The 27,951-nt window shown below is 37.9% G+C and overlaps 2 protein-coding genes across 3 annotated transcripts in view; one reads left to right on the forward strand and one right to left on the reverse strand.

The window, feature by feature from the left end:
- Positions 1-11,068, reverse strand: part of RPGRIP1L (RPGRIP1 like) — an 88,714-nt gene extending 77,646 nt beyond the window's left edge. Inside the window, exons 1-4 of the mRNA XM_033128805.1 lie at positions 10,937-11,068; positions 8,263-8,354; positions 6,484-6,625; positions 3,082-3,380 (exon numbers count right to left, since the gene is read on the reverse strand). Of these exons, the coding sequence (XP_032984696.1) occupies positions 3,082-3,380; positions 6,484-6,625; positions 8,263-8,347 (526 nt within the window). The 5' untranslated portion in view covers positions 8,348-8,354; positions 10,937-11,068. The remainder of the gene's footprint in view (positions 1-3,081; positions 3,381-6,483; positions 6,626-8,262; positions 8,355-10,936) is intronic.
- Positions 11,069-11,215: 147 nt separating this feature from the next.
- The window catches only part of FTO (FTO alpha-ketoglutarate dependent dioxygenase), a 341,005-nt gene continuing 324,269 nt past the window's right edge, over positions 11,216-27,951 (forward strand). For both annotated transcript variants that reach the window (XM_033128825.1, XM_033128827.1), the window contains exon 1: positions 11,216-11,362. In XM_033128825.1, coding sequence (XP_032984716.1) covers positions 11,318-11,362 — 45 coding nt within the window. In that variant the 5' untranslated portion in view covers positions 11,216-11,317. The remainder of the gene's footprint in view (positions 11,363-27,951) is intronic.

Consider the following 27,951-nt stretch of genomic DNA (forward strand, 5'->3'; position numbering starts at 1 on the left):
AAATACATTGCCAAAGGGACTATGAGATCTCAGCCACCAGTTGGCATTAAAGAAAACACAGCAGCAAGTATAGTCTATTTAACAAATTCTACTATAGATACCAAATTACCTAGAAATAATTTGATTCAATTTAGATTTAAAACCCCAGAAGTAATTTCTGTGGTTAAAGAACAAAGTCTTCAATTTAGGTTTTTACAATATAAACTGAAGTATGAAGGAAAAGGTTTCAAAACTTCACTTTTAAAAAAAATTATTTTTGATAAACGTTTTTTGATTTTTAAATTAGTTATTCACATTCTTTGACCTTACATTTTGTACCTTATCTTCGTAGATACTATGAGTGTAAGTCAAAATGTTTCCTGTACTTTGGTTTATTCCACACCTCAATACGAAAATCCATATTTAAGCAAAGGTAATTCGAGCAGGGATCATCAACAGGATTCCTTTATATAAAACATTTTGCTGCTGTACTTAAAATATAATTTTTCTTATAAAACTAGTTATATGCAATTTTATAAGCTTAGTCCCATTGTTAAAAAATGAGACATACTTTTAATTATATGAGTTACTCTAGACTTATAAATTATTAGAGTTCAAGGTGGATAAAATATGATATAGCATAAATTATTAGAGTTTAAGGTAGATAAATTATGACGAATAATTTAGTTTTTAATGGAGCATAGTCTCAGATGTAAAGGTACAGAAAAAATTCCTTCTCTTCAGAAAAGTTTACTTTTTAAAAATGAGAATTTTAATTAGAGTGATGGAACTATTATTTGCAGTTTCCAAAATTTTCATCATCTATTGCTGTAATGCAGACTAAAGAACAGAAAAAAATTCTACCTAAAACATTAAAATAGTTTACTGTGTTTAAATTTGCCAATTATATTTATTTTGGCAGTAATGCTAATTCTTAAGCATTTTGTATATAAATCATGGGAAAACTAAACATCACTAGTGGAATTTAAAAAACCTATTTATATTCAAAATATATCTTACAACTTGCCAATGGTTATATTTTGAAACATATACACTTCATAAAAATCTTTGCTCTTCACAACAAGAATTGTTTCTACATTACACTGATCACACCTTAAGCTGGTACTTTCGTCCCTTATCCTGACAAGGCATAAATAAGACAATGGTAATATTTGTACAGCAGCTTGGGGGTAGGCTGCTTGTGGCCAGAGAGGGTCTGGGGTTCTCACCCAGCCACCTCAGGCTGCGCTATCTCTGACAAGTCTGGCCCAAGTCCCAGTCTCAAAGGTGGTCTTGAAGAGTCTGTTAGGGTTACTGAGGTACCAACCTTGATAATGATGCCTCAAGTTTACTCAGAAAGATAGCGGGTATCTATCACTAAATAGGTCAGCACTATTTAATGCTTTGTGCAGCGTCTATGTCTTGGACTCTGTATCAAACAGTGAAAAAGTTCTGAATTACTGAGTGGAAACATAAGGAGAAATCTAAGCTATGTAGTCATATTTTAAAAAGGCTCTGCCGCTCTGTGGCGCTTATTGTTCTACAGGGAGAAACTTCCATCCAGCTCTTCTATTTAAACAGTGATTCACAGCACGAGATTAGCTTGCCATGTTACTCTGAAATTTGGCCATTGTGTTTACTTAGTATGGAAGACCTTGCAGACTTTATAGAGATCTTGCCCAAGTATAGTCACGGATGATAAAACTAAGGTTCAGAGAAGATAAGTGACTTTTTAAAGACGAGAGAGATTCTTGTGGCTCTACCATGTCCTGAGCTTTTTTTCTAATCTGGTGTTATCACACCATTTTACAGATGGGGCAAAAGAGGCTCTGAGAGGTCAAGTGCTCTCTTCCATGTGAAAAGTTAATTAGTGGCAGAATGCATTTTCTGATTTATAATTCATTCTGATGACTTTGGTTATGTTCGAAGTCTCCTGCCAATCTCCCATAGCTAGGAGTGGTGAAGCTCTTTCATCCTGCAGCTGCATGCTGCCTGTGTGGAGGCCTTACTGATTTAAAGGTGCCATCTAGGGAACAGATAGTGTTAACATTTTGGCTGGGAGAAAAAAATTTTTCTCTCTTTTGTTCATATGGTGTTTTTTTTCTTCCTCAATGAATTGAAAGTTTTGCATCATTTTTTATGTCCCTAAAAATGATAGGTCTTTATGTGAAGTGTATTCCAAATGAAGATCAGTTAGAGGTAAAATTTTATGGCTTCCTTGTTGGTGAAAATTTTAAAATGTTACCTAAAATATTTATTGACTAACTGCTTCATTGTCAAGTTTGTCTGCGGGTGGAGAGAATTCAGATTTTATTAGAAATATTTAGGTTTTTTTTCTATATTGAGTCTTCTCTATGTAACTGAATTGCTTTGTAACCTGGGTAAGTTTTAGGGGATTCATTTTCCTCAAAATGAGGAAAGTGGCCTATGATCACTTTTAGAGACGGAAGATTAGAGGAGATCTTTATGGTCCCTTGCTTAAGCCCTTTTATTTTATACGTAAAGACAACTCAAGTTCAGAATGATTAGAGACCTATCCAAGATCACCAGAAACTAATTAGAGGAGCAAGAACCCATCTTTTAAAGCTCCTACTTATGTACATATTCCACTGTTATGTTGTCTTCATACAATGAGAAAGATTTAAAAATTTGGCAGATTTTGTAAAAGGTCTTTCTATGAAGAACTTAAGTGTGATCACTCAAAACATAAAGTGTGTTCATATATAAGCAAACTAGCTGGTTTCTCCACTAGCCTGAGTGAATGTGATCTGCTCCTGTAATATAAAAAAACCAACTCCAACTAAACAGAACTCATATTTTACGTAGTTTCATACATGTCTCTTATCAGTAAGAATGGTTATGTTCAACGTTTTTCTAAACAAATTTGATTGTGATCTCGTGATTCTTAAATCAAATGATCTTCATTTTAATATTAATGACTATCAAAGACAACTCAAAAAACTTTTTTCTTTCTAAAGACACCTAAAAACATGAATACAGAAATAAAATTGTGTGTGTGTGTGTGTGTGTGTGTGTGTGTATGTGTGTAAAATGACCTATTAAAAGACTTAAGTTTAGGATTTAATGTAAGCTTTATTTTACCTTTCCGAGGGCATTCTTGTAAGCCTGCATTTTCATTCACTTTTCTACGCCCAGTATTCACACGAGATTGCACATGATTGTATGGAGTTTGCCTGTAACCCTGGATTTGAAGTTGCTGTTTGGCTGAAATTAGTCTGTTTTTGAGAACTTCATTTTGTCTTTCAAGCTCATGAACTTTCTCTTGCAGCTGTTCAATCATTTCTTCCATTTCCACATCACGTCCCAGCCGCTTGGGGCCGCCACCAACCCGCTCATATCTTTTCTTGTCATTAACTAGCCGTATTAACTTGGTGGCCATTCTAGGGAAATAATAAAAAGATGAAAAGGAATGTGAGAAGTCAGCATAAAATGCATTCTGTTGAAAGGAACATAATCACTGTGAAGACTTCAGTGCAGAACCTGAATAATAAATTTCAGGTTTTGATGTAACTATTACTGCCTGTGAAGAATCCTTTGATGATAATTGAAACCACTGGGCAACAATCTGCTTTATAGCACTGACAAATAACAGTTTCCTAAGGCTTATCATTTAAGGTTAGTAAAGAGAGGACACATATTTACTCCATATGTTCCTCAAATGCAATTTTTAACGCATGACCTTATGTAGGAATGCTGTATGCACTTAAATGCAGTGGGTTATATCTGCAAGCCACAGTGAGTTCAAACTTTTGGAAAGTGTGTTAAGACGGTGCAGCATTTAGGTGATACATTGTTTTCAGTTTCTCTGGGATTAAGACATACTACAAATATAAAAGTGTTAGAATGCATAGATACACACATATAAAAAGCCCAATGAAAAATTCAAAAGAACCCAAAATGCACCATTAAGTGTTGCTTAGGGCTCAAGAAACATGCATGTTTAATGGTAGAAAATAATGAGATGAGAAAAGTACTATTTTAATGCTACCTTTAAGGTTAGACATAAATTGTGCTTTTGACATCTCAGGAGTTTATACCTTTGATTTTTTTAAGTTTTGATAAAAACTGGTTAGACAGAACAAAAGACAGAAAGGGCACATGGGGGTGATGTAATATACACGTACGGAAAACATGCCTGACAGTGAATGGAAAAATCTTGGCAGGACAAGAAAGAAAAGGTGGCTTTGATGAGAGACACAAGTTCAAGACTTTACAAAATTGGTCGCACATCTTCAATAGCTGATTCTAGTTTATAGTGAATCTATTTTTATAAAGACCCAGACAGGAGATTGAAAATAAAAACTCACTTCATTTTTCTTTAAACAGCGTTTGCTTTATTTTAGCATGGTTATGGACAGAAGCTTTTACTTAAGAGAACAAAAGTGAAATAAAAAAATCCTTAATAGCTTTGGGATGTCATAGAACAACCTTTTTTTGCCCTAAGCAGAGTCCTCTGTAAAAGCGGTAGTAATACATGTCTATCTACACTCTGGCTTCTCGGCCTACAGCATGTGGCATCAGGGAGAGCTATGCATAACATAATCAGTTAAGATTGTTTTCTCTATCCCTTGAGGCACATCCATTAAACATGCTTTATAAGGGATACAGGATAATAAAAACCAAGATCCAAGAGTACCACAAACACCGTAGTAAAATAATCAATGGATTAGTTCCTTTTCCACCTAATCCACAGAATGATGTATCATTGGGAAATTTGGGCAGGTATCAGAGCCCAAGAGAGTCATACACTCTTCCTAGCCCTTTAATGAGTTTAGGATCCTGAGCCCCACCCAGTGTTTTATCCACAGAAATATGGTAGCCATCTAAGTGAGATGTCAACCTGAATATCTGAATCTCCTGTTACAGAGTGACTTTGACAGAGATACAGATTACAGTCAAAAGAAAGACACAGATTTAATATGAAAAAGCAGTCAACATCTAGAGAAAAATCAATGACCCCAATATTTTTAAGGCAAGAAAAGCCCATCAATAGAGTGGCTTTAAATTCCTTCAAAGAATTTCAAGTAAGCTTTGTCAAGAAATATAGATTGCATCTCTTGTTCCAGTAATAGTAATAATTTTTGTTTGTTTGATTTCATTTTATGATGTTAAAAATTCATGTACTTACTTAAAAATGTGGTTTACCAAAGCTACATCTATAATGAAGTAAGTGATACTAATTACAACTTAAGGAGAAATTTAAAGGCAGTTCTATGCAGGTATTTGGGTAGTGTCAGCGGTGTGAAATCGAGAAGAAATCTAGAACTTGGGTTACAGTGGTCATTAGATCACTACTCTGAGGTCTGAGGAAAGCCAAATCCCAGGAGGTTCAATGGCGTGAACACATCATAGGCTGGTGGCAGACAGGTAACAGAGCACATGCAAACAACTTGACTGCTAGCCCAGTCCTTTTTCCAGTAAACCGCACGGCTCATTATGAAGTTATTCTGTATTTTCTGCCCAGGACAAATTACTAACGAGCCCAAGGTGGTGAATTCAGTTTTTTTACTGACCAATTAGGCTAACAAAGAATTGTTTAGTGGTCACAGACCACATCTCTCATTGTGAGAGGCTGGTCAGAAAAGGAATCAGGCAAGTGGGTCACATGCCTTGAAGAAAAGGACTTCACCGTCACTCAAAAGCCAACTCAAAGTAAAAGCCCCACGCACAGCATGTCAGTAGGTCATTAAAACAAAGTCCACAGAGTAGAAACTGAACTAGAATCACCCCTTCAGGATAAATTCTAAGCAGGAAAAAACCCTATCTTCTGTCTTGGCTGTCTCACCTTTTCACTTAATTTAAACATGAATATGAATATACAGACCTGTTCATGCTTCTAGAGGTGAACGCACTTTTTTGGTTTTAATGCGACCCCTCAGAAGACAGTATAGTGTTTCTGAACAAGAAAGAATGTCTACTCTTAAGAAATGATCTCTGCAGAAATTTCTGCATGCAAGTCAAAAGTGACAATGGTTCTTCAGAAACAGTTGAGACTCTTTAAAATATAGATTCTAGACTATAGACCTAAGCAATGTTAAGTATGTTCCAGATATGGAAATAATGTTTTCATTAGTAAACCCTAAATGTTAAGGAAACATGCATTCTGATAAGTTAAAATAGCTAATTACTTTCTTAAACTTTCATTTTAAAATCAAGACATTTAAAAACAGATGCTTTGGCCATTTGATTGTTAAACTATAAATATTAAACCAAAAGTTATTTATAGATATGATATGCTCATGGCACTCTTAGCTATTAGCTCTTTCTTTCAAATAGCAACTTCAGACATATAACAATTGTTTTGGTTTATTATTCTAGTTTGTAAGAGTTTCCATCTTTAAAAATTGTATTTATTTACAACCTGCCTTGTTCCAAAAAAAAAAAAAAGGATTCAAGGTGGGGTTTTCAATTAAGTTTATAAAAAAGCATATCCTCCAAACTTTACAGAGTCAGGAAATAAAGCTAAAAGCTTTTTATCATAACCTTTTAATTTTATCCTCTTGCTTGCGGGCATGCTGTTTAAGTAAAATGTTCTCATCATGCAAACGCAAAAATCTGTCTTCCAGTTCCTCCCGGCTGACACGAGACACCGCCTGGCGAGATTTCATTGTCCTTGTTGAAGTTTCTGCAAAAACGCCAAGGTAATGAATAGTGGGATGACTGAAAATGAAAACATTTATTTATCAATGGTAAAAATGGTAACTGTTGATATTAATATAAAATCTGACGTACTCAGCTCAGATTTTTTCTTTGAGACCTACAATTAAGATTGTTTTAGAAAATATTAGAGCATTGTTTACAGTACTGATTGGAGGTGAGAATAAAAACCTTTGCTGTTAATACTTTATATGTAATATGAAGAATTTGAACAGTAATAGTATCCACTCAAAAATATATTCAAATATCCATTCTTTAAAAATGTAAGCTGGAATTTTGATTCAATAGACTTTTCAATTTATATGCTAAATGTTGAAAAAACTAAATTAAAAGTCTGAGTATCTGAAAGTATTTTTTATTTTTTACAAAGGTAAGAGTTATAAAAATAATTTGGTGAAATAATATGATTAAGATATTTTTATGATCTATGGGTATTGGATCATAGAAAAGAAACTATAAAATTTGTAAGACCAAACAAAAAAAAAACTTCACAAATTATTTATAAGTTATGTTAAATATTTTTAAAGAACTTTTATACCTTTTAGCATGTGTATATATTTTTTTGCATAAGTTTAAATTTGGTATTTTCCATATCACTGTGAAGTCGGTTGATTTTCAAAAATCCTCCGAAAGAAACAAAGAACAAATGGACAAAGATTAAAGCCCTGTGGTGGGTTACTGAGGGCAAGAATTGAACTTTGGGTATCAAATCCCAATAAATAGTTTTGCACACGTAAAGTTTATTTGTATTTGAATTCCTGATACTCTGCCAAAAATCTAAAGCAAAGCTTATACATACATTCTACTTTGAACAATAAAAGCTGCACAGTCAAATTAATCTTTTTCAGTCAACAATAATACACTGACCACCTTTCTATGGTAGTTCAAGGAGGCCGCATGCAGTCACTATTCTGATTAACAGGTGTCTGAAGATGCCTTAGTGGAATGTATTTTACGTCACAGCCCTCTCAATGACAAATGCAGTGGCATGACAGCCTAGCTGACATACTGCACAGGCAAACAAAAACATAGCTCTCCACTCTAAATTGTTCCTTAAATAAGGCAGTGCTTTCCTTTCTCATTTTGAAAGTGCTCTATAGTAACTACTAAGAAATAAAAGAGAAAGAAAAGCTTTAATGTATGTTAATTTGATAAAACAAACTCAGTATCACTTGGATAAACAAACCATTTGGAGACACTCTACTTGAAAGACAAAAAATTTTAAATATGGTATTTCCTCCCATATAAAATTTAAACATAGGGAAACATTTTAATGGGAAATGTGATTTAAGCCAGGCAATTTGGTTTGGAGGCTTGATACTCTCTGTAGTTTCTACTGATATGTGGAATTTTAAAAAGATGATTTATAACAATTCTTTATCAGAATAGAGAGGGTTTTACATTTTCTATGAGCTGTTGATAATTGATGCATGCAGTAAAATACCACATGTTGTTCTAAACACTCCATCCTTGTTTAAGTCCAATCAAAAGCTATATAGTTACTTAAATGGCTTCGTTTGTATGAATATCAAAAATACTTTAAATTAAAAGTAAAGAAGTTACTGATCAAAGTTCATAACTGTAATAAATAACAGCTGGCCATACCTTGTAACCCTCCCATTCCAAAGAGGTTTGGACCTGTATCTTTCACAGGCAGGTCTCCTGCAGTCTCATCAGTTGGATCAGACATGGCCTATCTGGGGAGAAACGAAAATTCAAATAAAATCTTTCCAAGTTATAACATTAACTATGCAATGGAATGAACCAAATAAAATGAATAAGGCACTAGAACATTAATGGACATCTTACTGCCCACATGTGTAGCCTGAAGAAGATGAAAGCTTCTATTTTAAAAGTAATACTACATTCAATCATGGAGACAGTGTTCCTTTCAACAGTATATTTCCTATAGTTTGCTTAGGAAATGAGGTAAGATTATCATTCTTCCTCTCTCTTCTTCTCGTTCCTCTATGTGAAACAAAACTAAACTCCCTCAGATTTAAGAAATACCTCCTCTCCATTCCCCATCCCTTTCTCTGCCCCTCAAAGAAAGCAGATATCTTGGAAAACACTCAAATCAGGAACTGGATTCCAATGGTTGTTCTATTACTTACTAGCTGATCAAGTCATCTAATCTCACGGAGTTTCAGTTCCTTAATTTAAAAATGGAAACAACAATACCAACAATACCTATCTCACAGTTATTCTAAAGGTAAGTGAGATGGTAAATGAAAAGCGTTTAGTACATTTGCCTGGGATGTCAATATTACTTGAATATTAATTTTCAGCTTGATGCACAAATGAGTAGATAGTCCAAGTTTTGCAAAAGAGGTTTCATAAATTCACCAAAGGGCTTTTTTTTGTTGTTGAGACCTATCTTTGTTGCCAAGAGGCCTACGTCCCAGGGCTTACTGCTTCAACATACAGGCTGCCCAGCTAATTCTGGCATTTTTAGAGTTTCTATTCTTTAGAGATAAACGACAGTAGCTTAGCTTTATGAGTGGTCTTTGCAATGTCTACTATGCCAAAATAAAAAAAGATTTTATATTTTCATTTCAATCTATCCAGAAAACCAAATGCAAACTGCCAATGAAGATGCCCTCAAGCAGAGGTTTGCAATCTCTAGAACTGGGTCCTAGAATGTCAAGTCCAAGAGCAGAGCAAGCTTATTTGTTTTGTTCTCCTCTCAGAGGCTGACACGGAGCTGGGCACATAGCAGGCATTCACTAAACAGTTTCTGAATGAATGAAAGGAGTCCATGGAGCTTCAGGGTCTGTGGACCCAGAGATCAGAGATGGTTTACAAAATCTTGTACGCTTATGTGCATATGCAGTATCTTTTAGAGAGAGGGTTCACAATTTTTATGATAAGTCATCAGAGGTTGAGAACCACTGCATTTTGCAGTGACATACACAACTAACAGACAGATACCTGGGTGTTCATTCATCTACTTCTTTTGGAGACAGTGCTATAAAAAAGGTCAATTTTAGGAGCCAAATTATCAAGAAGTTTAAAGACAGGACACTTGTGAAAAGGAGAGCTTTTCCATGACAAAAGTTATAGTAGCGTTTATAATAACAATGATGACGACCGTATTAACATTTATTGAATGCTTACTATAATGTGCCAGGCGCTCTTCTGAGTGCACTGCTTATATGAATTACTCAAATATCTTACAACATCCTTGTGATATTGAGTCCTACTATGCAGAGTCCTACTATGCAAATGAAGAAACTGAGACAGCACAGGTAACTTGCCCAAGGTCACACATCTCAGAAGTAGCTGTCTAGTCTTATTTTTGTCCCTTTTAGGAAGGGGGGTGTTCTGGCATCTAGAGGTAAGCGCTGCTGCTAAACATCCTCAGTGCACAGGATGGTCTGACCCAGAATGTTAATGAGCTTGAGAACCGGCGGTGCCGTGCTGCAATACCTTTCCAACACCCTCTCACACCAGCCCTTCTTGCTCACTGTCCTCCACTCACACTGTTGTCCTTTTAGGTACCCTTGCTGGCTCCTCATTCTCTGGAGCTCCACTCCAATGTCACTTCCTCAGAGAGGCCTTCCCTGATCATCCTCTGTGAAAGTACTCTTCCTCCTGGTTTCACCGCTGTTTATTTCTGTTATAGCAATCATCTCTATCTGAAATTTTAAAAAATGTTCACTAGTTTGTCTTCACTACTAAAGTACAAATAAGCATCTTCAGACGAACAAGCATCTTGAGACAGGTTTCTGTCCTCTTTACAGCTGGTTGGGAACAGTGCCTGGCACAGGTGGGCACCAACCTTCCTATTTATTGAACGGATAAATGAATATCTGGCACTGAGACGAAAATGGTAAACAAAGTCCCTGCCTTTATGTACTTATTAGGCTATGAGGTAATAAGATGATAAACAGATAATCATAAATAGTTAAGCACACAGTAGGCCACTCAGGAGGCGTGTAAGGGTGTACCAACCAATTCCTAACCCAGGTAAAATAAGCGAGCAGTGTTTATGTCACCTTCTGCTTGAAAAAGGACTTGAATAGGCACTGCAATTAGCATCAGCTCTCATCAGCTAGGGTTTAAATCTGGGACATATTTTCACAACGGCGCTGGGCGTGGGGGTAATGGACGGGCTGTGATTCAGGCCTGAGGGTGTGGAGGTGTCTCGTGCTGGGCTACTTTTCACGCAAGCAGAACTCTAGGGCCTTCTCCAGGCCGTCGAGCAGACCCCAGGATCCCGGCCTGGTAGGGGATCGGCCACCTCCATGCCCCCCGCCTACTCCCCGAGAGTACTCACCGCCACTCTCTCCCCGCGGGTAGCTAACCGTTGCTATAGCGCCGACGGCGTGTCGGGCGAGTGGCCGAGAGAAGCACGGGAAAACATGGCAGGCCCTGTTGCCTCCTGGGAAATGTAGTTTTCCTCGGGCCCTGGCCCGCCAGCTCGCAGAGTAGCGGACTACGCTCGCCCAGCTGTCGGATCTGGGAAATTCTAGTGCTCCAGACTCCAAGGCACAATCGGGTGTCGCTGCGGTGCATCCTGGGAGTGGAAGTTCTCGATGCGCTTGTGGAGAATGGCGCCGGACGGAAGCAGGATGCCGAAAGAACTACACGCAGGAGGCGGGGTCCAAGGCGAGGGATCTACAAGACTAGCCGTGGCGAAGGAGGCAGGAGCGGCAGCATGAAGCGGACCCAGACCGCCGAGGAACGAGAACGGGAAGCTAAGGTATGTCGGGCTCTCTAGAGTCTGGGATCTTTCGTGCGCTTGCAGTTAGGGGCAGGGAACCGGAAGGGGTTGGCTGGATGGCGAGTGGACGCACAGGCTTAAGCCAAGGCATGGAAGGGCCTTGCCAGCAAGGGAGCCAGAGATGGGGTTATAAATTCGTGCTGCTCGGGATGCAGGCCTAGTCCTGTTGGGTCAGCTCACAAATGAGAAGACACCCATTTACTTGTTCTGCTTCTGCGCTTAATTCCTTGAGTAAATTTATAGCTACTCTTGTGCCTCAGTTTACCGGACTCTCAGATGACTGAGCATACCAGCTGTGCGTGCTCTTTGGTAATGATTTCTGAGGACTGAGATCAGTTTAGATGAGTATACGTGCGCTCAGATGTGTTTATTTGGAACAGTTGTCTCGGGGGCCAGCTGATAGGTTCCATGTCTTCAGCACAGTGGGTAGGAAAACTTAACTACAATCCTGTTATGTACTTTTGGGGTTTAACCTCTGGTAGTTGCCATTCCATCGGATGAAAATAATAATAGCAATACCAACGTTTAAAATAGTATTTATTACATGTCAGGCTCTGCGTTGAGTTCATAATATTTATATTATTTCATATTCTTACCACAGCAGATTGCAAGATAGATATTATACAGATGGATTTATCAACAGTCCTGTTTTACAGATGAAGACTTGAGGCTCAGAAGAATTGTGTTTTCCTTTCATTCCCCAAATTAAGTCCTATTTTTCTAAATATATTGGTAATTTATCCATTTATTTCCATCTCCACCACCTTGTACCAAGCTACCATCATCTCTTTAATGGACTGTTACAATAGTCTCCCTGTTGGTTTACATTCACGCTACACCCTAACACTCCTTTGTCCTCTTCTTCCCGTCTTCCCACATTTACTCCATCTTGTGGAGTGTTATCTTTTCAAAATACAAATCTAATCATGTCGATTTCCTTCCTTCCTCCTGTTCCAACCACCTGTTTACAATATTCTATGACTTTTATTGCTGTTAGGATAAAGACAAAACTTCACATGGCCTACAGTGTCCATGCATGGTCTGGACTCTACTTGCTTCCTTAGCCTCATTGGACATGACACTCACCCTGCTCTCTGCCCATCAGCCACTTTGGCCTTCTTAAAAGTCCCTCTTTCTGTTACCAAACTCAAGGGGTTCCGTGCTTGGTTTGTTCTATTCAAGAACGAGACATGGTCATCGTTAGGTAGTTTTATTTACCTGCAGCAAGTAAAGGAGAGGGGATTCACATCCAAAGCTCTGTCTCCCTGAAGGGATGCTTAGCCATTGCTTATGTACACTATTTGGTGAATTACATATTGATTTCCTCTTTGCTGTTGGCTTCACTTACCCAGATTTGGTTAATTACATGTTGATTTCTTAGCATCAGGTTGGGTTCTTGATCCAGCTCATGGGATTACAGCTGCATCTGCAAAATACTGTGCTACCTTTTAACATCTAGTAAGAATACCATTTAGTAACCACCCCCCGCCCCCATCTTGAGACTTTTGCCTTATCTAACAATTCCTCCCTTTTTCATTCCTCATTCTTGAGGGAATGGAGACGAGGGTCATACTTCTGTAACTGCCTCCTGCTGAACATGGACAGAGTACGTCTTTGAGTTCAAGGAGTGAAATTCTTTGGCTGCCTGACTTATAAAAATCTTGGGGTGCTCTAGGTTCAGGGCTTCCTGAGAACAGGAGTGCATGAAGACACAAAATATAGAAAAAACCGTTAGGAGTAAGAGCAAACGTATTGGACATCACTTACCTTGTAGCAGCTTGAGGATCTGGTTCCTTCTTCTCACTGGGTGGTATAGCTAGCTTCACCTGAGAGAGAGTTCTCCAGGAAGCTGTATCTTGTAGTTTGAGACGAGCGAGTTGTTAATAACAAGAAATGAGGACCTGTCTATGTTGGGTTCAGTGGATCTTGTAGGGATCATGATTTTCAGGTTTTTAAATATAACCCAGCTCCCTACATTATATGGGTGTAGTTTAGTATCTGCTGAGGTGAGTAAAATCACATTAGCATACTTATTTAACTTTTCAGTTACCTTTCCTAATTGGATACTAAAAATTAGAAGACTCTAGCTGCAAGGGGTCCCAGGAATGGGAGAAACCAAGTTATGTTGGGGAGGGCCGATTTTACTGAGTTCCTCCTGCCAACCCCTAAATCGTCCCCATGAGTGAAACCACTCCAGCAATCACTAAGTCCTATCTATTCCTCTTTTTAACATTACGTGTAAGGTGGATCCTCTGGTATGGGAGCTCCAGCTCTACTTTAAAGTGTGTTCATTTATATTATTGTTTATATTTTCCCTCTTTTGATCAATATCTTTCCTTGAAAGCATTCCTGATCAATGATCAGAAACCAGCATTGATGAGTTATTAAAAGCATCATTGGTGGCTCATTTTGCGTATGTCATGCCATTCTTGGTCCCTCATCGCCAGGAAGGCTCATTTGCAGTATATATATATATATATATATATATATATATATATATATATATATATATACACATATATATCATGTCCCACGTAGAAGGGAAAGTGGTTTCTTCTGTCCTGGAGGCTTTGGCCTCATTTGAGCAATGAGAGCACCAGAACACAAGAAGGCTTTATTGTCATGTTTCTTTAAGGGCAGGGCCTGGATTATATTTAGTTCTAACTTTATTTTATCAGAGGTGTTTTATCCGAGTACAGCAACAGTTATTAACAACAGAGCAAACCTCACCTTGCTTAGCTAGAATGTTTTCAAGACAAATTCTATTGTCTAGTAATGCTTTGGTGGTCACTGTAACAACTGTCCAAGGAAAACTATTCCTAAACATCTGTCATTTCTTGAGGTTTCTTCTATGAAAAACAGACCCGAGTGATCATTTCAAAGCACTGAGCAACCATTATCAGTGGTGTCTTTATAACATCAAGTTAGGCAAAGCAAAGATTTATAATAGCAAAAATTCTTATAGTAACAAACAAAATTGTCAAGTTCAATTTGAAGACTAGATCTGAACTAAGAGTCAACAACTATAGGCAGTTAGCCAAAGATATTAAATAACCGTGAGGTGTTAGTGGGTATTGTGTTGAATCATTTGGCTTGTGCTAAATCTGGTACTTTTATTGAGGCTGACATCACCAGGTGTTAAACATCCAAGACTTAATACCTTTAAATTTAGTCACACATGGATTAGTTAAGAGTACCTGAAGTTTTGTATTTTAGAGTGTCAGAATCTTTCCTATGAATCTCTTTGAAGATGAAAGGTTTTTGTAGAAACATTTTTCTAAGAGCATCAGAGTAAAACAATAATTGTCTAAGTGACGAAAGACTTAAAAATGGCCGTGATTAGAGTTCATATACATACATCTTAAGGTCCTTTCTCTGTGATCCTTCTGCAGTGTATACACACCTTTTGCACTTATGTACAGGTCTTCTGTAAGTTACATATATCTTTCCGTTTTTGTCCTATTTTCCTCTCCTTATTTTGAAACAATCTTTTTATTCTAGAACAGAATTATTTTCTTTGTTCTTTCTTTACCAATAAAACCCATGTCCTTTATATCCTTCTTTATCTAAAAACACTTTTGATTCTTTTTTCTGTCAGTGAAAGTATCTCTATTTTCCAAACCTTCTACCAAAAACATACAAGCTTTTCTAAATACAATCAAAGGTTTATCATCATTTATTTGACAGTGTTTCCCTTGTTATTTAACATACCAAATTCGCCTAGTTAGTTTAACTTCCTCCTTTTATAAAGTAAGAAAACAAGTCTTTGAGGCGTTTCAGGGATCCTTCTGAAAAACTCCAAAGTTCTTAAAAATCTCAAAGATTAAAAAAAAAAAAAAACTCCTTAAATTTTGAATCTTGGGATTTTTGTCAAACATATCCAAAGTTTTAAAACATTTGTCCAGATAAAATCATAGGTAACAATACTTAAAAGTTATTCGTTTAAACAAAGTGACAATCAAAGATTTTGGAGGCAAATACAGGAAGTTGCTAAAACGAAATTTCACCTTTTCCAAAATTAGGAAGATTTGGTGTACTTACATAAAACCTGATGATAAAGAGTATACCTTTGCTTTCTCTGTATAATCTCTTACTAAAAGCTACCAATACAGGAGACATAGCATTGAGTTTTGGCTTTACATAAGTACACCATTGATATTACAGCTTAATTTCTTTAAAAAAAAAAGCTCTTATAATAACTTAATTTCAGCCAGCTTAATACACAGGAGGCAAAATTCTCCTTTTTTTTCTTTAAAATTTTTAATCCTAGAAACCTTAATTTTAGTGACAACCAAAAGTCAAATTCGTGAGTCATTGTATAACCTCTACAAATATAGGCTCTTTGGCAAAGTATATTTTATAATTTTTCGAAACATGCATTTCCTGAATATAGCATAAGACATTTTTATTAACAGATCTAAGCATCTTTAGATTCTCTATTAAAAAGCCAGAAGTTGGTAGCAGAACTTACTTTTGTACACCCAGATAAAATCCAAAAAACTTAAATCAGTCTTTGTATTAAATCATTTCCTAGACCATGTGATCCTGAAAAGCATTTGTTATATTCCTTAATTTATATAAGTGCTTAATTTCTTTAACTAAATAGAGCTCTTTTTTATAAAAACCAAGTTTAAGACTTTCCTCAGGAGGCAGACAAACATGTAAACATAACAGACAGACAAGACCAGAGACCTGAAAGTTTCATTTTAAAATTCCTTTAGCCACTAGACAGATATGGAAAAAAATCATTAATTTCTATTCATTAATCATATGTAGTAGCCGGCTTTAAATCAAGGCAAAACAAGCTTCAAGTGTAACTGAAGTTACCAAAGGCACCTCTCAAAGCCTTTTTCTTTACGACAATTCCCAAGCCAAATGGGCCCAACAGGGACTCGGACAACAGGAAAGTCTCTGGGGTTCTGGGTCCACCCATTTCTGGAGGATGTACGCCAAGGGGCTGCATTCCGGGATCAAATTTGAGTTCCCCAAAGAGGGCAAATTTACATATAGGACCAGCAAGGCAAACGCAAATGTGCACACAAGCAAAATCTTACTCTTGCAGGACAGAAACTAAAGGATGGCGAACTATGATGCCATAACTTCTAGTGCACTGAAAACGCCATCAGTGACCCTGGGTTACATGACACCCAGACTGGAAATCATCTCCCAAGGATGGCTTAGATTGCCCCACAGGTGTTTCTTAACTCTTAGATTAGATCTAGGTTGGGCCCTGAATCTGGCCTCCGGGAAACAGTTCCTGCCCAATCAACCTGAAACCAAGTGCGCGTCAGAAATGAAACTAAACCCCAAATGGGAATATAACATTTAACTGACCACAGGGGCTGACCTACCCACCTTCCTTCCGAAGTGCTGAACGAAACAGGTTCCGGTGGCTGTGGCGCTTGGCTGTGGAGGCAGGACAGGCAGCCGTTCCAGAGGTCAGCACCAGACGGGGTTCTATAGAACAGACCTCGGTGCAGTGGAGATGCCGACCGCTTCGCCAAGCGTCCACACCAGGCCGAGAAGGGAGTCCTTTTAGGAGAGTCTCACCTGAGTCGCAGGATTTGTTACCGCACTCAAGGGGTTGGCTGCTTGGGGTATGCTTTTCAAGAATGAGCCGCGCTTGTCATTAGGTAGTTTTATTTCCTTGCGGCAAGTAAAGGAGAGCAATTTCACATCCGGAACTCTGTCTCCACGAAGTGATGTTTAGCCATTGCTTATATACACTATTTAGTCAATTACATGTTGATGTCTTCTTTGCAGGTGGGTAAACTTATCCGGATTTGGTTAATTACATGTGGATTTCTTTTGCCTCAGATTGGGTTCTTGGTCAAGCTCATGTGGTTACAGCTGCATCTGCAAAATACTGTGCTTTTTTAACATTTAGCACTAATAACATTTAGTAAGAATTGCCCGTACCTAGAGACCCTTACCCTCGCTAACATTTCCTGTGCCTTATCTGGTTCCATGTACGTGACCTTTACAGACGCTATTTGTTGCCTCCTCTGTGTTAGGCGAGTATTGGAAGTGAGGACTGATGGTGAATAAAACAGACACAGTTCTTGCTTTCAGAATTTAGAGTCTCACACGTGAGTTTGTCTTAGGACAGTACTTCTGTGGATTTAAAATATGAACTCGGCTTTATAATGACCAGAGTTATAGCAAGGTTTCGCCACGGACCTGAAGTTTCCATGTTTGAATCTGCATGTGATGTGAACAGTATAGTAAAGATGGGTTCAAGGTGGGAAAAGCCTTCTGCACGAGTCCACATCAGTGCAACGAAACAAGTGTCACCCGGTGGCATTGTGCATGATGTCTTTCTTACCTTTTGGGTTTACGTTTGAAGTTATTCATTCCGTAAAGATTTATTGAGCACCTGTTACTTGCCAGACACTGGGTTTATAATGTTGGCTAAGATGGAATCCCCACACAAAGGAGCTTTGACTCTGTTGAAACCATCACCCGTGTCTGCGAGGCTGTCATCCACATTTTATGGATGTGGAAACTTGGCAAAGACAAGACTGGCCCGAGGGCACTTGGTTGGTGTGGAACTAGGGCTCAGAACCAGGTCTTGTGACTCCAAAGCTTTTTGTCATTTTCTGCTTGGGAAACAACCTGCTTTCTAGAGCAGGTTGTTTTCCTGTTTACTTAAAAAAATTTGCTTTGATCTTTATTTAAAATTTATGAAACATTGGTTAGAACCAAGTATAGGCAATTAAGTTTTAAATCTTCAACAGAAAATGTTCAATTAGTCGTGACTCATCTTCTCATTTTCTCATCAACTTTATTGAAGTATAATTTGTGTACAGTAATTTGCTCCTATTTATGGTGTACAATCTGAAGAGTTTTGACAGACGTGAAACCACCACCACAATTGACATAGAGAACATTTCAATCCCATCCAGCAATTTCCTTGTGCTGATTTGTAGGCAATGTCTTCCTCCACCTTGGCTCCCAAGTAACATTTTCTGTCACTGTGGATGAGTCTGTGTTTCCTAGAGTTTCACACAAAGGGAAGCATACTGTCTGCTTTCACTCAGCAGAATGATTTTTGAGATTTATTCATGTCATCGCATGGATCGATAGTTTGTTCTTTTTATGGCTGAGTAATTGTCGACTGTGTGGCTCTCATTTATTGTTTATTCATCACCTGTTGCTGAACATTTGGATTGTTTCTGGTTTGGGGCTGTTATGTTACGACCATTCATGTAGAAGTCTTTATTTTCATTTCTATTGGAGTCCAAGTGCTGAAAAGGTCGCATGACAGCTCTTTCTTTAGCCTTATAAGAAAGTGCTAAACAATTTTCCAAAGTGATCCTACCATTTGTATTAGTTTCCAGGTAACTCGGTGTCTTAAAACAACAGAAATTTACTCTCCCACAGTTCTAGAGTCTGAAAGCAAGGTCTCGATAGGGCACAGGCCCTGGGAAGGCCCTCGCTGAGAATGCGTCCTTGCCTCTTGCAGCTTCTGGTAACTCCTGGCATGGCTCGGCTTGGGCAGCGTAACTGCAGTCTCTGCTTCTGTTTTCCCATGGCCACCTTCTCTGGTTTCTGTGTCTCAAATCTTTCTCACCTTTCTCTTGGAAGAACACTAGTCATTGCATTTAGGGCCTACCCTAAATCCGGGATGATCTCAATCTCAAGATCCTTCATTTAATTATATGTGCAAAGACCCTTTTTCCAAATAAGATCACATTTACGGGTACCAGGGGTTAAGACTTGGACCTTGGATGTATTATTTTGGGCGATGCTATTCAAACTCACGACATTTTTACATTTCCATCAGCTGGGTTTGAGAGTTCTAGTTTCTCCGTATCCTCAGCAGTACTTGGTTGTCAGTATTTTAAATTTTAGCTATTGTTGTGTGTGTAGTGGTATCTCATTGTGGTTTTAATTTGCATTTCAGTGATGACTAATGAGGTTGAGTATCTCTTCTTAAAACCTGTTTTTGTGGTACAATTTTGAGGTATAATACTATAAAACGCACTTGTTTTAAGTGTATAGTTCAATGATTTTTAGTACATTTACAGAGTTGGGCAGTAATCACCAGTTTTATTTTGGAATATTTCTATCATCCCCAAAAGAAATCTTGTGTTCATTTGCAGTTATTCTCCACTCCTACCCTCCCATTCCTAGGCAACCACTAATCTATTCTTTGTTGTCAAGATTTGCCTCCTCTGGAGATTTCATATAAATGGAATCAGACAATACGTGGTCTTTTGTGCTTGGCTTCTTTCACCCGGCATAATGTTTTTGAAGTTCATCCATGTTGCAGCGTGTATCAATACTTTGTTCCTTTGTAATACTGAACAGTAAAGTATTCTAATGTCTGAATATACCTCATGTTATTTAATCCATTCAACAGCTGATAGATGTTTGGGTTGTTTCCACTTTTTGGCTGTTACGAAAAATGCTACTGTGAACATTGCATTCTACTTTTTATATGCACATGTTTTCATTTCTTTTGGGTAGCATAACTAGGGTGTCGTTGCTGGGTCATATACCGTGTTTCCCTGAAAATAAGACCTAGCTGGACAATCAGCTCTAATGTGTCTTTTGGAGCAAAAATTACTATAAGACCTGGTCATATTTTACTATAATATAAGACCGGGTATAATATAATATAATATAATATAATATAATATAATATAATATAATATAAATAATATATGCTACATATAATATTATATACTATAATATAGTATATAGTATAATATGTATAGTATAGTATATAGTATAAAATAATATAATACTGGGTATAATATAATATAATATAATATAATACCGGGTATAATATAATGTAAGACCGGATCTTATATTAATTTTTGCTCCAAAAGACACATTAGAGCTGACTGTTCAGTTAGGGCTTATTTTTAAGGGAAACACGATAGTAAATCTATATTTAACATTTTAAGAAACTGCTATACTGTTTGTTATGATCTGCATGTTTTTGTCCCCCCCACCCCCCAAATTCTTATGTTGGATCCTAACCCCTGTGTGATGGTATTAAGCGATGGGGTCTTTGGAGGTGATTCGGTGATTAGGAATGGGATTAGTACTCTTCCAAACGAGGCGTGAGGGAGCTGCCTCACCCCTTCTGCCACGTGAGGATGCAGCAGGAAGTCGGGAGTCGGGGACCCGGAAGAGGGCCCTCACCAGAACATGACCACACTGGCACCCGGACCTTGGACGTCCAGCCTCCAGAACTGTAAGCAATACATTCCTGCTGTGTATAAGGCACCCAGTGTGTGGTGTCTTGTTATAGCAGCCTGACTGGGACTAACATTGTTTTCCCATGTGGACGCACCATTTTACATTCCCACCAGCAATGTTTGAGGGTTCCGGCTTCCTTACTTCCTAGCCATCACTTGTTATTTTCTTTTGATTAGAGCCATCCTAATGAGTGTGAAGTGCTTTCTCATTGTGGTTTTGATTGGCATTTCTCTAATGATTAATGATGCTAAGCTTCTTTTCATGTTTATTGACCATATATATATATATATATCTCCTCTTTTGTGAAGTTTCTGTTCAAATCTTTTGCCCATTTATTCTGTTGGGTTATTTGTGTTCTTAATATTAAGTGTGAGAGTTCTTTATATTTTCTAGGTTTAAGTTGTTTGTCATCGATGTGTACTGTATACATTGTCTCCCATTCTTTTAGTTTACTTGATGGTGTTTTGAAGAGCAAAAGTATTTAATTTGGGTAAAGGTCCTCTTTATAGGTATTTCCTTTTATAATTCATTCTTTTAATGTCATATCTATGAAATCTTCACATATCCCAAGGTCACAAGGATTTCTTGTTTGCTTTTTAAGTTAAACTTTATCATGTCCATAATGGGCAATTACTTTTGGTTTTTTCTTTTCTCTTTGAAATTTACATTATATATTTTTGTGATTCTTAATGCTATAGACTTTTGTACAGTGTCCAAGTCTGGTGGGTGAATAAAAAGGTTGTAGTAAATATTTAGCTTTCTAGGACAGCATTTCTTTAACTTGTGTTAAGGTGTAAGAGAGCACCAAATGAATTTTTCTTGTAAGGCGTATCTTGGAATAGTCCAGATGAGTATTTGATGGGCTGAGTTAGAACCATGGCCTCTAAAATTTCCTTGCTGTTGGGACAGAGGGTTGGCACCTTGTGCCTCCGTTTCTCCAACCAGAAAATGGGGTCAAGCATAGTTGCCTCTGTAGTTTGCCGTGAGGACCCCATGTGATTTGGTTCTGCCACTGTGCCAGGGACAGAGCAGGGTAGTTTTGACTGAGTATTGTGCCCTGCTGACACAGGGCTGCCCTCATGCTTTTTTCTTTTTCCAGTTGTTATAATTTATTATTTTGAAATGATTTAAAATTTATAGAAGAGCTGCAAGAGTAGAACAAAGCTCTCACAGACCTATCATTCAGATTCACAAGTTAGCGTCTTGACACACTTGCTCTATCTCTATTTCTCTCTCTCTCTCTCTTTCTGCAGACCTCATTTTATTGTACTGTGCTTTATTGTGCTTCACAGATGTTGTGTTGTTTACAAATCGAAGGTAAGACCCTCCACCAGCAAGAAGATTATGACCCCCTCTTTATTGCGACACTCGCTTTATTGCGGTGTTCTGGAGGCGAACCTGCAGTATTTACCAGGTACGCATGTACGCATGGACTGTTATTATTTTTATGAACCGTTGCAGTGTATGTTGGAGACATCAGTCCTCTTTATCCCTAAATACTTCAACATGTATTTCCTACAAACAAGGACATCGTTAAATATAGTCAGTTGTCAATTTCAGAAAAAGTTGACATTGACATAATACTCTTACTTAGTCTGACATCTATATTTCAGTTTTGGTCATTGTTCTAATATCTTTTATAGCATTTTTTTCCTGGTCCAGGTTCCAATAACATTTTTCCAATAGCATTTTTTTCCTGGTCCAGGTTCCAATAACATCATCTTTAATGGTTATGTCTCTGGTTTCTTTTAATCTCCTTGAATCTGGTCTCCTTTAATTCGGTTCTTCTTCCTTTCTTTTTCTCTCAAGACGTTGACATTTGTGCTTTGTAGAATGTCCCTGTATTCTAATTTGTGTAATATTTCCTTATGAGTAGATTTAGCATTTTTGTCATGTATGTTTTTTAGGAAATATAGGGGTCACTAGAGATCACAAATTTACAACTCCTATTTATCCCGCCTGTAGATGTATTTTATTTGGCCCAAACAAACCATTTAAAACTGTCTGAGTTATTTTCTAATATTTAAAAGTTGAGAGACTTCACATGAAAATCTGGACGTCTGGCTTCCTTGAAAAACTAGAATGCTTGGCAACACTGGGCATGCATTTGTCTAACTAGAGCTGATCAGGGGCTGGCCCTTTAGATGGGAAAAGTACTCTCTATCTTACCACACTCCAGTTTTGCCCATCCAAAGTATAGTGCTTTAGGGGCAGACTGCTCAAATTGAAGCCTGCCCCATCACTTACTTGGGCAAGCAACGTAACTTCTCCAAACCTCGGTTTCCTCTGTAACACTGAGGTGATATTTATGGTTGTGGATTAAGGGAGAGCTGCACGTAAAGCACCAAGCACATTCCTGGCACACAGTAAAAATAAATGTCATCATCATCATCTCTTCATCGTCATCACCACCTGTCTGACCCCAGAAGATCTTTAGCCTGTATTCAGATCATTCATTCCATAATCTTACACCAAGTGTCTCATCGGGCCGGCTTTCTCAGTCGGGATTCCATAAACTTCTCTCCCAGGTGTCCTAAGCCATACTGGTTATGTTCCACTTTTGGGAGATTTGAGAAAATAGTCAAAAACCATTTTCTGTGTTCAGTGATCCAGATGAGGAACCTGGTTAAGTGCCAAGTGATGTCCTCACTATTGGGACCCGTGTATCAATGTGGCTGATTTGATCCTATGGAACTGGCTGCCTTTTTATGAAAGGTGGATAATCACCCAAGTCAGGAGTAGGGTTCTGAGTTTTATCAGGGGAGCAGGACTTGGTAACAGCGAGGATCTAATGGTCTGGAGGTGATGGAATCCCTTTCTTAGGAATATCTGTTTAATTGGAGTAGAGATCATGGATTTCCTTCCTGAGATTGGTTTAACGGTGAGTCCTTATGAGAGGCATGGGACCCCTTTAAAGGTTGTTCACAAATACTACAACTGTTCTTTGGTCATGGGATGAAAGGTGTGGATGTTGAATTCCAAGTTAGCTTTTCTTATGCTGGCATGGGTAAGATCATCTTTTAAAAAAATATTGAAAACAGACATAGTTGAAATTTATTAAAAACGTGATACACTTAATAAGAACATAATAATTTTAAGCAATGTATAGTTTTGTCAGTAGAGGAATATATCCGGAATAAACTTGCTGTTTCAGATAAAAATAAGACATAAAATCTTCTGTTTTGGTGACAGTTGTCTTAATATCATTTAATAAGATAAACATTAAGTTAGGGTTAATGGATTATAAAAATAATAATGAAAGGAAGTTTGTTATTTATGTATGTACCTACTGGGTATTTCTACCTCAATTCATTTTCTTTTATTTTTTTTTTTTTCAGTCTGGCACTTTAGTGAGATCCTGAGAAGGTTCCTTTGGTCCCTACCTTTACCCTGGATTGTTCTGGATTATTTCACCAGTTTATGTGATGGTAATTTAGGAAACTAAATGTAGGACATTTTTGGTGGTGGACCAATGACCAGTGTACTTAAAAAAATTAACACTTTGCCTGACAGATTCTATTCTGTGTTTTTCCCTCCCAAAGATTATGTTGATCTTTTACTTGATCTGTCTGTCAGTGTCAGCCTTTAATCAGCCTTTAATCACCTTCTGTAGATATAAGGGTTAGTTGATTTATTCAGTTTCCAAATCACTTTAAATACCTTCCTTGACAATGAACTAGATCAACCAATGAGTAATAGTTCTTGTTACTTTCTGTTATTCCAGGTCTGTTTCTTAACCAGCTTAGTCTTGGTTTTAAAAACAAAATTTTCCATTCAAAAAAACGTCTTAGACACTTTTTTTTTTTTTAACACATTTAACACTTAGACCCCTGAAACAACCATTGGCTTCTTTGAAGACAGCATTGGTGTCCCACTCATCCTTCCATCTCTCCAGTGTACCTAGCTGAGTGTCTTATGTAAGAGGCGTTTAGAAATAACCTGTTGAAGAAAGATTGACTGGTTGAGAGCCTCCAGCGTCTGATACCTGTTACGTGTGACTCTGAATTATGATCACACTGTCTCCCTGTCTGCTGACTGGATTTACTGTGGCCCAGTTTCACAGTACAGGTTTGGGCAAGACTGTATGTTCCAAGAAAGAAGAGACCATGTCTTTTTGGTTTTCTTATTCACTACTCTATACCTAGCACTTAGCATCCTGCCAGGCACATAGTAAATATTCCATAAATATTTGTTAAATGAATGAATGAATTTCCAAGAGCATCACTTGTTATTTATTGGTTGTTAGGTTTTGTGCTAGCAAGAGATGGAACTGGAACCTGAAAGGAACAACGGAGAATGGCTAAATACTTTATGGATTATAAATTATATAACATACCATAGAAATAGGTATTATTTTTAAGAAAGCAAAGCTCTTCGATAGATGCTGTAGCAACTACCTATCAACACTTGTTTTGTAGCATTCTCTTTGAAATTTAAATTGCTAGTCTACCCTCCAGGTTTGGTGTATTTTGTTAGTTTATTATGGTTCATTTGTTGATAAAGTTATGTTTCATATAAGTGTGGCTTTGTAACTTCTAGAAGAAAAGAACTCTGTAGTTGAGATGGTAACTTTTGGAACCTTGAAAGGCACATTTTAGAGAAGGTGAATTTAGAGTTCTGCTAACTTCATTCGCTTAAACCTTCTGTTATATAAAATGAGTTTGTATTATTTTACACAATTGTCTCACCGGTTGATTTTCCAGTGTAAACTGGTGGGAATCATGGGGATTGCTGGGTTGGGTCTGGACGTGCTCAAGAGATTAAGAGTTGCGTTGGCAGGCACTTGCTTCCAAACATTTGTCCTTGGCACGATGCTTCTGTGCGAGGCCAGCGCGTGTTGGAAGCTGAATCTTGCATAGGTGCAGCAGGCTTCCATCTTTGTTTATAAACAAGCATCTGTCCTGTTGCCATGCTGATCATTTATTTGCTCTGCAGTTTTGGGAATGACCTGCTTGCCAAGAGACCGTGCCTTCCTTTTTGTAAATAAAAGTACTGCCATATGGATAAGTGGCAGTTGAGACCTTTACAGCTGGTAGAAACCAAGTAGAAAACTCAGTCTGAAGGACCAAATTATGTTGCATCTGGTCTGAGGAAGAGATTAGTTGCCAGTGCATGAGTGTTTCCATAACCATGTGTGATCGGAACGGAGCTCTGATTTCTGCACTAGCCCTTTGGCACCTTCACTTCGTGACTGGATCGTTCAAGGCTGAGCCTCAAGGGCCAGCATTTCTCCAATAATAATATAAAATGGGCTGATGTGGCAAGCTTGACTCACTCCGCTGCATTGGGCATGATTAAAGTCTCAAGGTTGTACTAATATGGATTTTTCTCTTTCTATGTACAGCATCCATTATCTCACTGTTTTCCAGTTTGCCATAGTTTGAAAACAGAGATGGAAAATTTTGCTGATGAATTTTTTTTTTTTCTGTCAGCATGAACGTTCTGCACTTTTTTCTTTTTCTTTTTTTTTTTTTTTTGCCTGAGAATAGCACTGGCCAAAGGAATGAATGCAAACATTACAGCTTATGTGGACGCTCGCCTGTTGTCACGTCAATCTTGGTCTTTAGGTAAATAGTGTGCAATTTCTCGCGGAATCAGCAGCCAGTGTGCCGCGAGCGATTTTTGTTTTAGTCACAGTATTGGCTGGTCACACTATTAATGAGACAATAATTGGGAAATCATAGTGATTGTTCTCATAAAACATGATCCTTGTATTGGAACCGCCAGGCAGAGGACTTGCATAGCCACACGGAGAGGGGAAAGGATGAGAAGCCAGTGTGCCCAGCTTTCAGATTCATCAGACCCCTGCTGCTTAAATTGCCCCAGCTGTTAATGCTGGAACCATTACAGTAATGGACTCGGCAAATGAAGGAGAACGAAGACACGCACACTTTATTACCAGAGGGGCAATTTTCTCTTCATCTGTAATAGCAGCCGTGCCTCATATTGATCAGACCATCAAGATACTAATCCTCTGTAAAATTACTTGTTATAACTGAAAATGTGTTAATCCAAATCAGTCTGGGTCCTGACTGCGTACTTACTATTGAATACAGACTATTAGATGGTTTAGTTTTCGTGATTGAAAGCCTTTGCCCCGAAAACGGGTGGCGTTTCCCTCGCAGCACTGAGTGCTCCATCTTAGCTATCGCCCAGGGTTGTCTTTTTGTTTTAAACAGAACATCACCCACTTAATTAAGGAGTGAGTGTGTCTGTCTTGCTGTCTGAGTTATGCTGGTGTTTTATGTTCCTCTGGATTTATTAAGCATCTTGTTTTACATTCAGTCTGTGGTTTGTGCTGTAAATAAAAATAGGCCCATCTTGCACATATTAGAAATTTGCAGGTAGCAAATGTCAATAAGTACCGGGGATGTAAGGTTCTTTGATTTATATTTCAGGCGCCAGGTTGTGCTTTGTCGATTGAACCCATAGGCAGCACACATCCTGGTGTCTTCTGTGTAGCAGATGGATTTTTGCATCCTTGTCTGAGAAAGTTTATGGTTATTTCTGCATCCTTGGTTCAGTAGATTGCTTTTTAGACAATGAGGCATATCTACTCCACCTTGTGTTTTGTGAATAATGACTGCAGCTAGCTAATATTATATTATGGAAGACCTGTTTAAAAACTGAGTTCTATCTTCCTTAATATTTAGAATTTTAGGAATTATTCCTTAGATTTTCCGTTTTTCTTCATTATTGTCTCCACATACATTATACACAGACTCAGATGCCCTCTTGGCAATGTTTTTATTTATTTTAATATATTGCCATTGCTGAAAACATTTGTGTGGCATTCTCCGTCGAGTTCATTCAGAAATAATTAGTCGTCTTTGTGTGCCAGGAGTTGTGGTAGGGGCTGTAGACTCAAGGGTGAATGAGATACAATCTTTGCCATCAAGGACCTTAGCTCAGTAAGAAGATAGGCATGGGAACAAATAATTACAATAATGCAGTATAGTCAATGTTAAAATCGACTTGTGAATGTAGTTCCTGGGCTCAGATATCAGTTATGCGCACAGCAGTGAAATCAGCATCATTGATTTTTCTTGCCTTGTTACCCAAAGCAGAATTGTGCAGGTTCATCCCACTTTCAGACCTGGGTTTGAATGATTCCTACCTGTTGGAAAGAAATCTCATTTTTGCCTCACAGAAGACTGTGTACTGCTCCCTGGAGACAGTCAAAGGAAGGATTTTTAAAAATGTTTTGATCGGTGACACCTCTTTGGGCATGTCTGGAGTTTCCCGTGGAGACTACTTTAAAGGGGGTAGTGCTCATTTGATTGTTTATCTTGTGGCATTTATATTATAAATCAGTCTTGCTGCTTTAGAGTATAGTTTATCCAGAGAGACAATAG

Source organism: Rhinolophus ferrumequinum, chromosome 15 (genome assembly GCF_004115265.2).
Source record: "Rhinolophus ferrumequinum isolate MPI-CBG mRhiFer1 chromosome 15, mRhiFer1_v1.p, whole genome shotgun sequence".
Lineage (NCBI taxonomy): Eukaryota > Metazoa > Chordata > Mammalia > Chiroptera > Rhinolophidae > Rhinolophus > Rhinolophus ferrumequinum.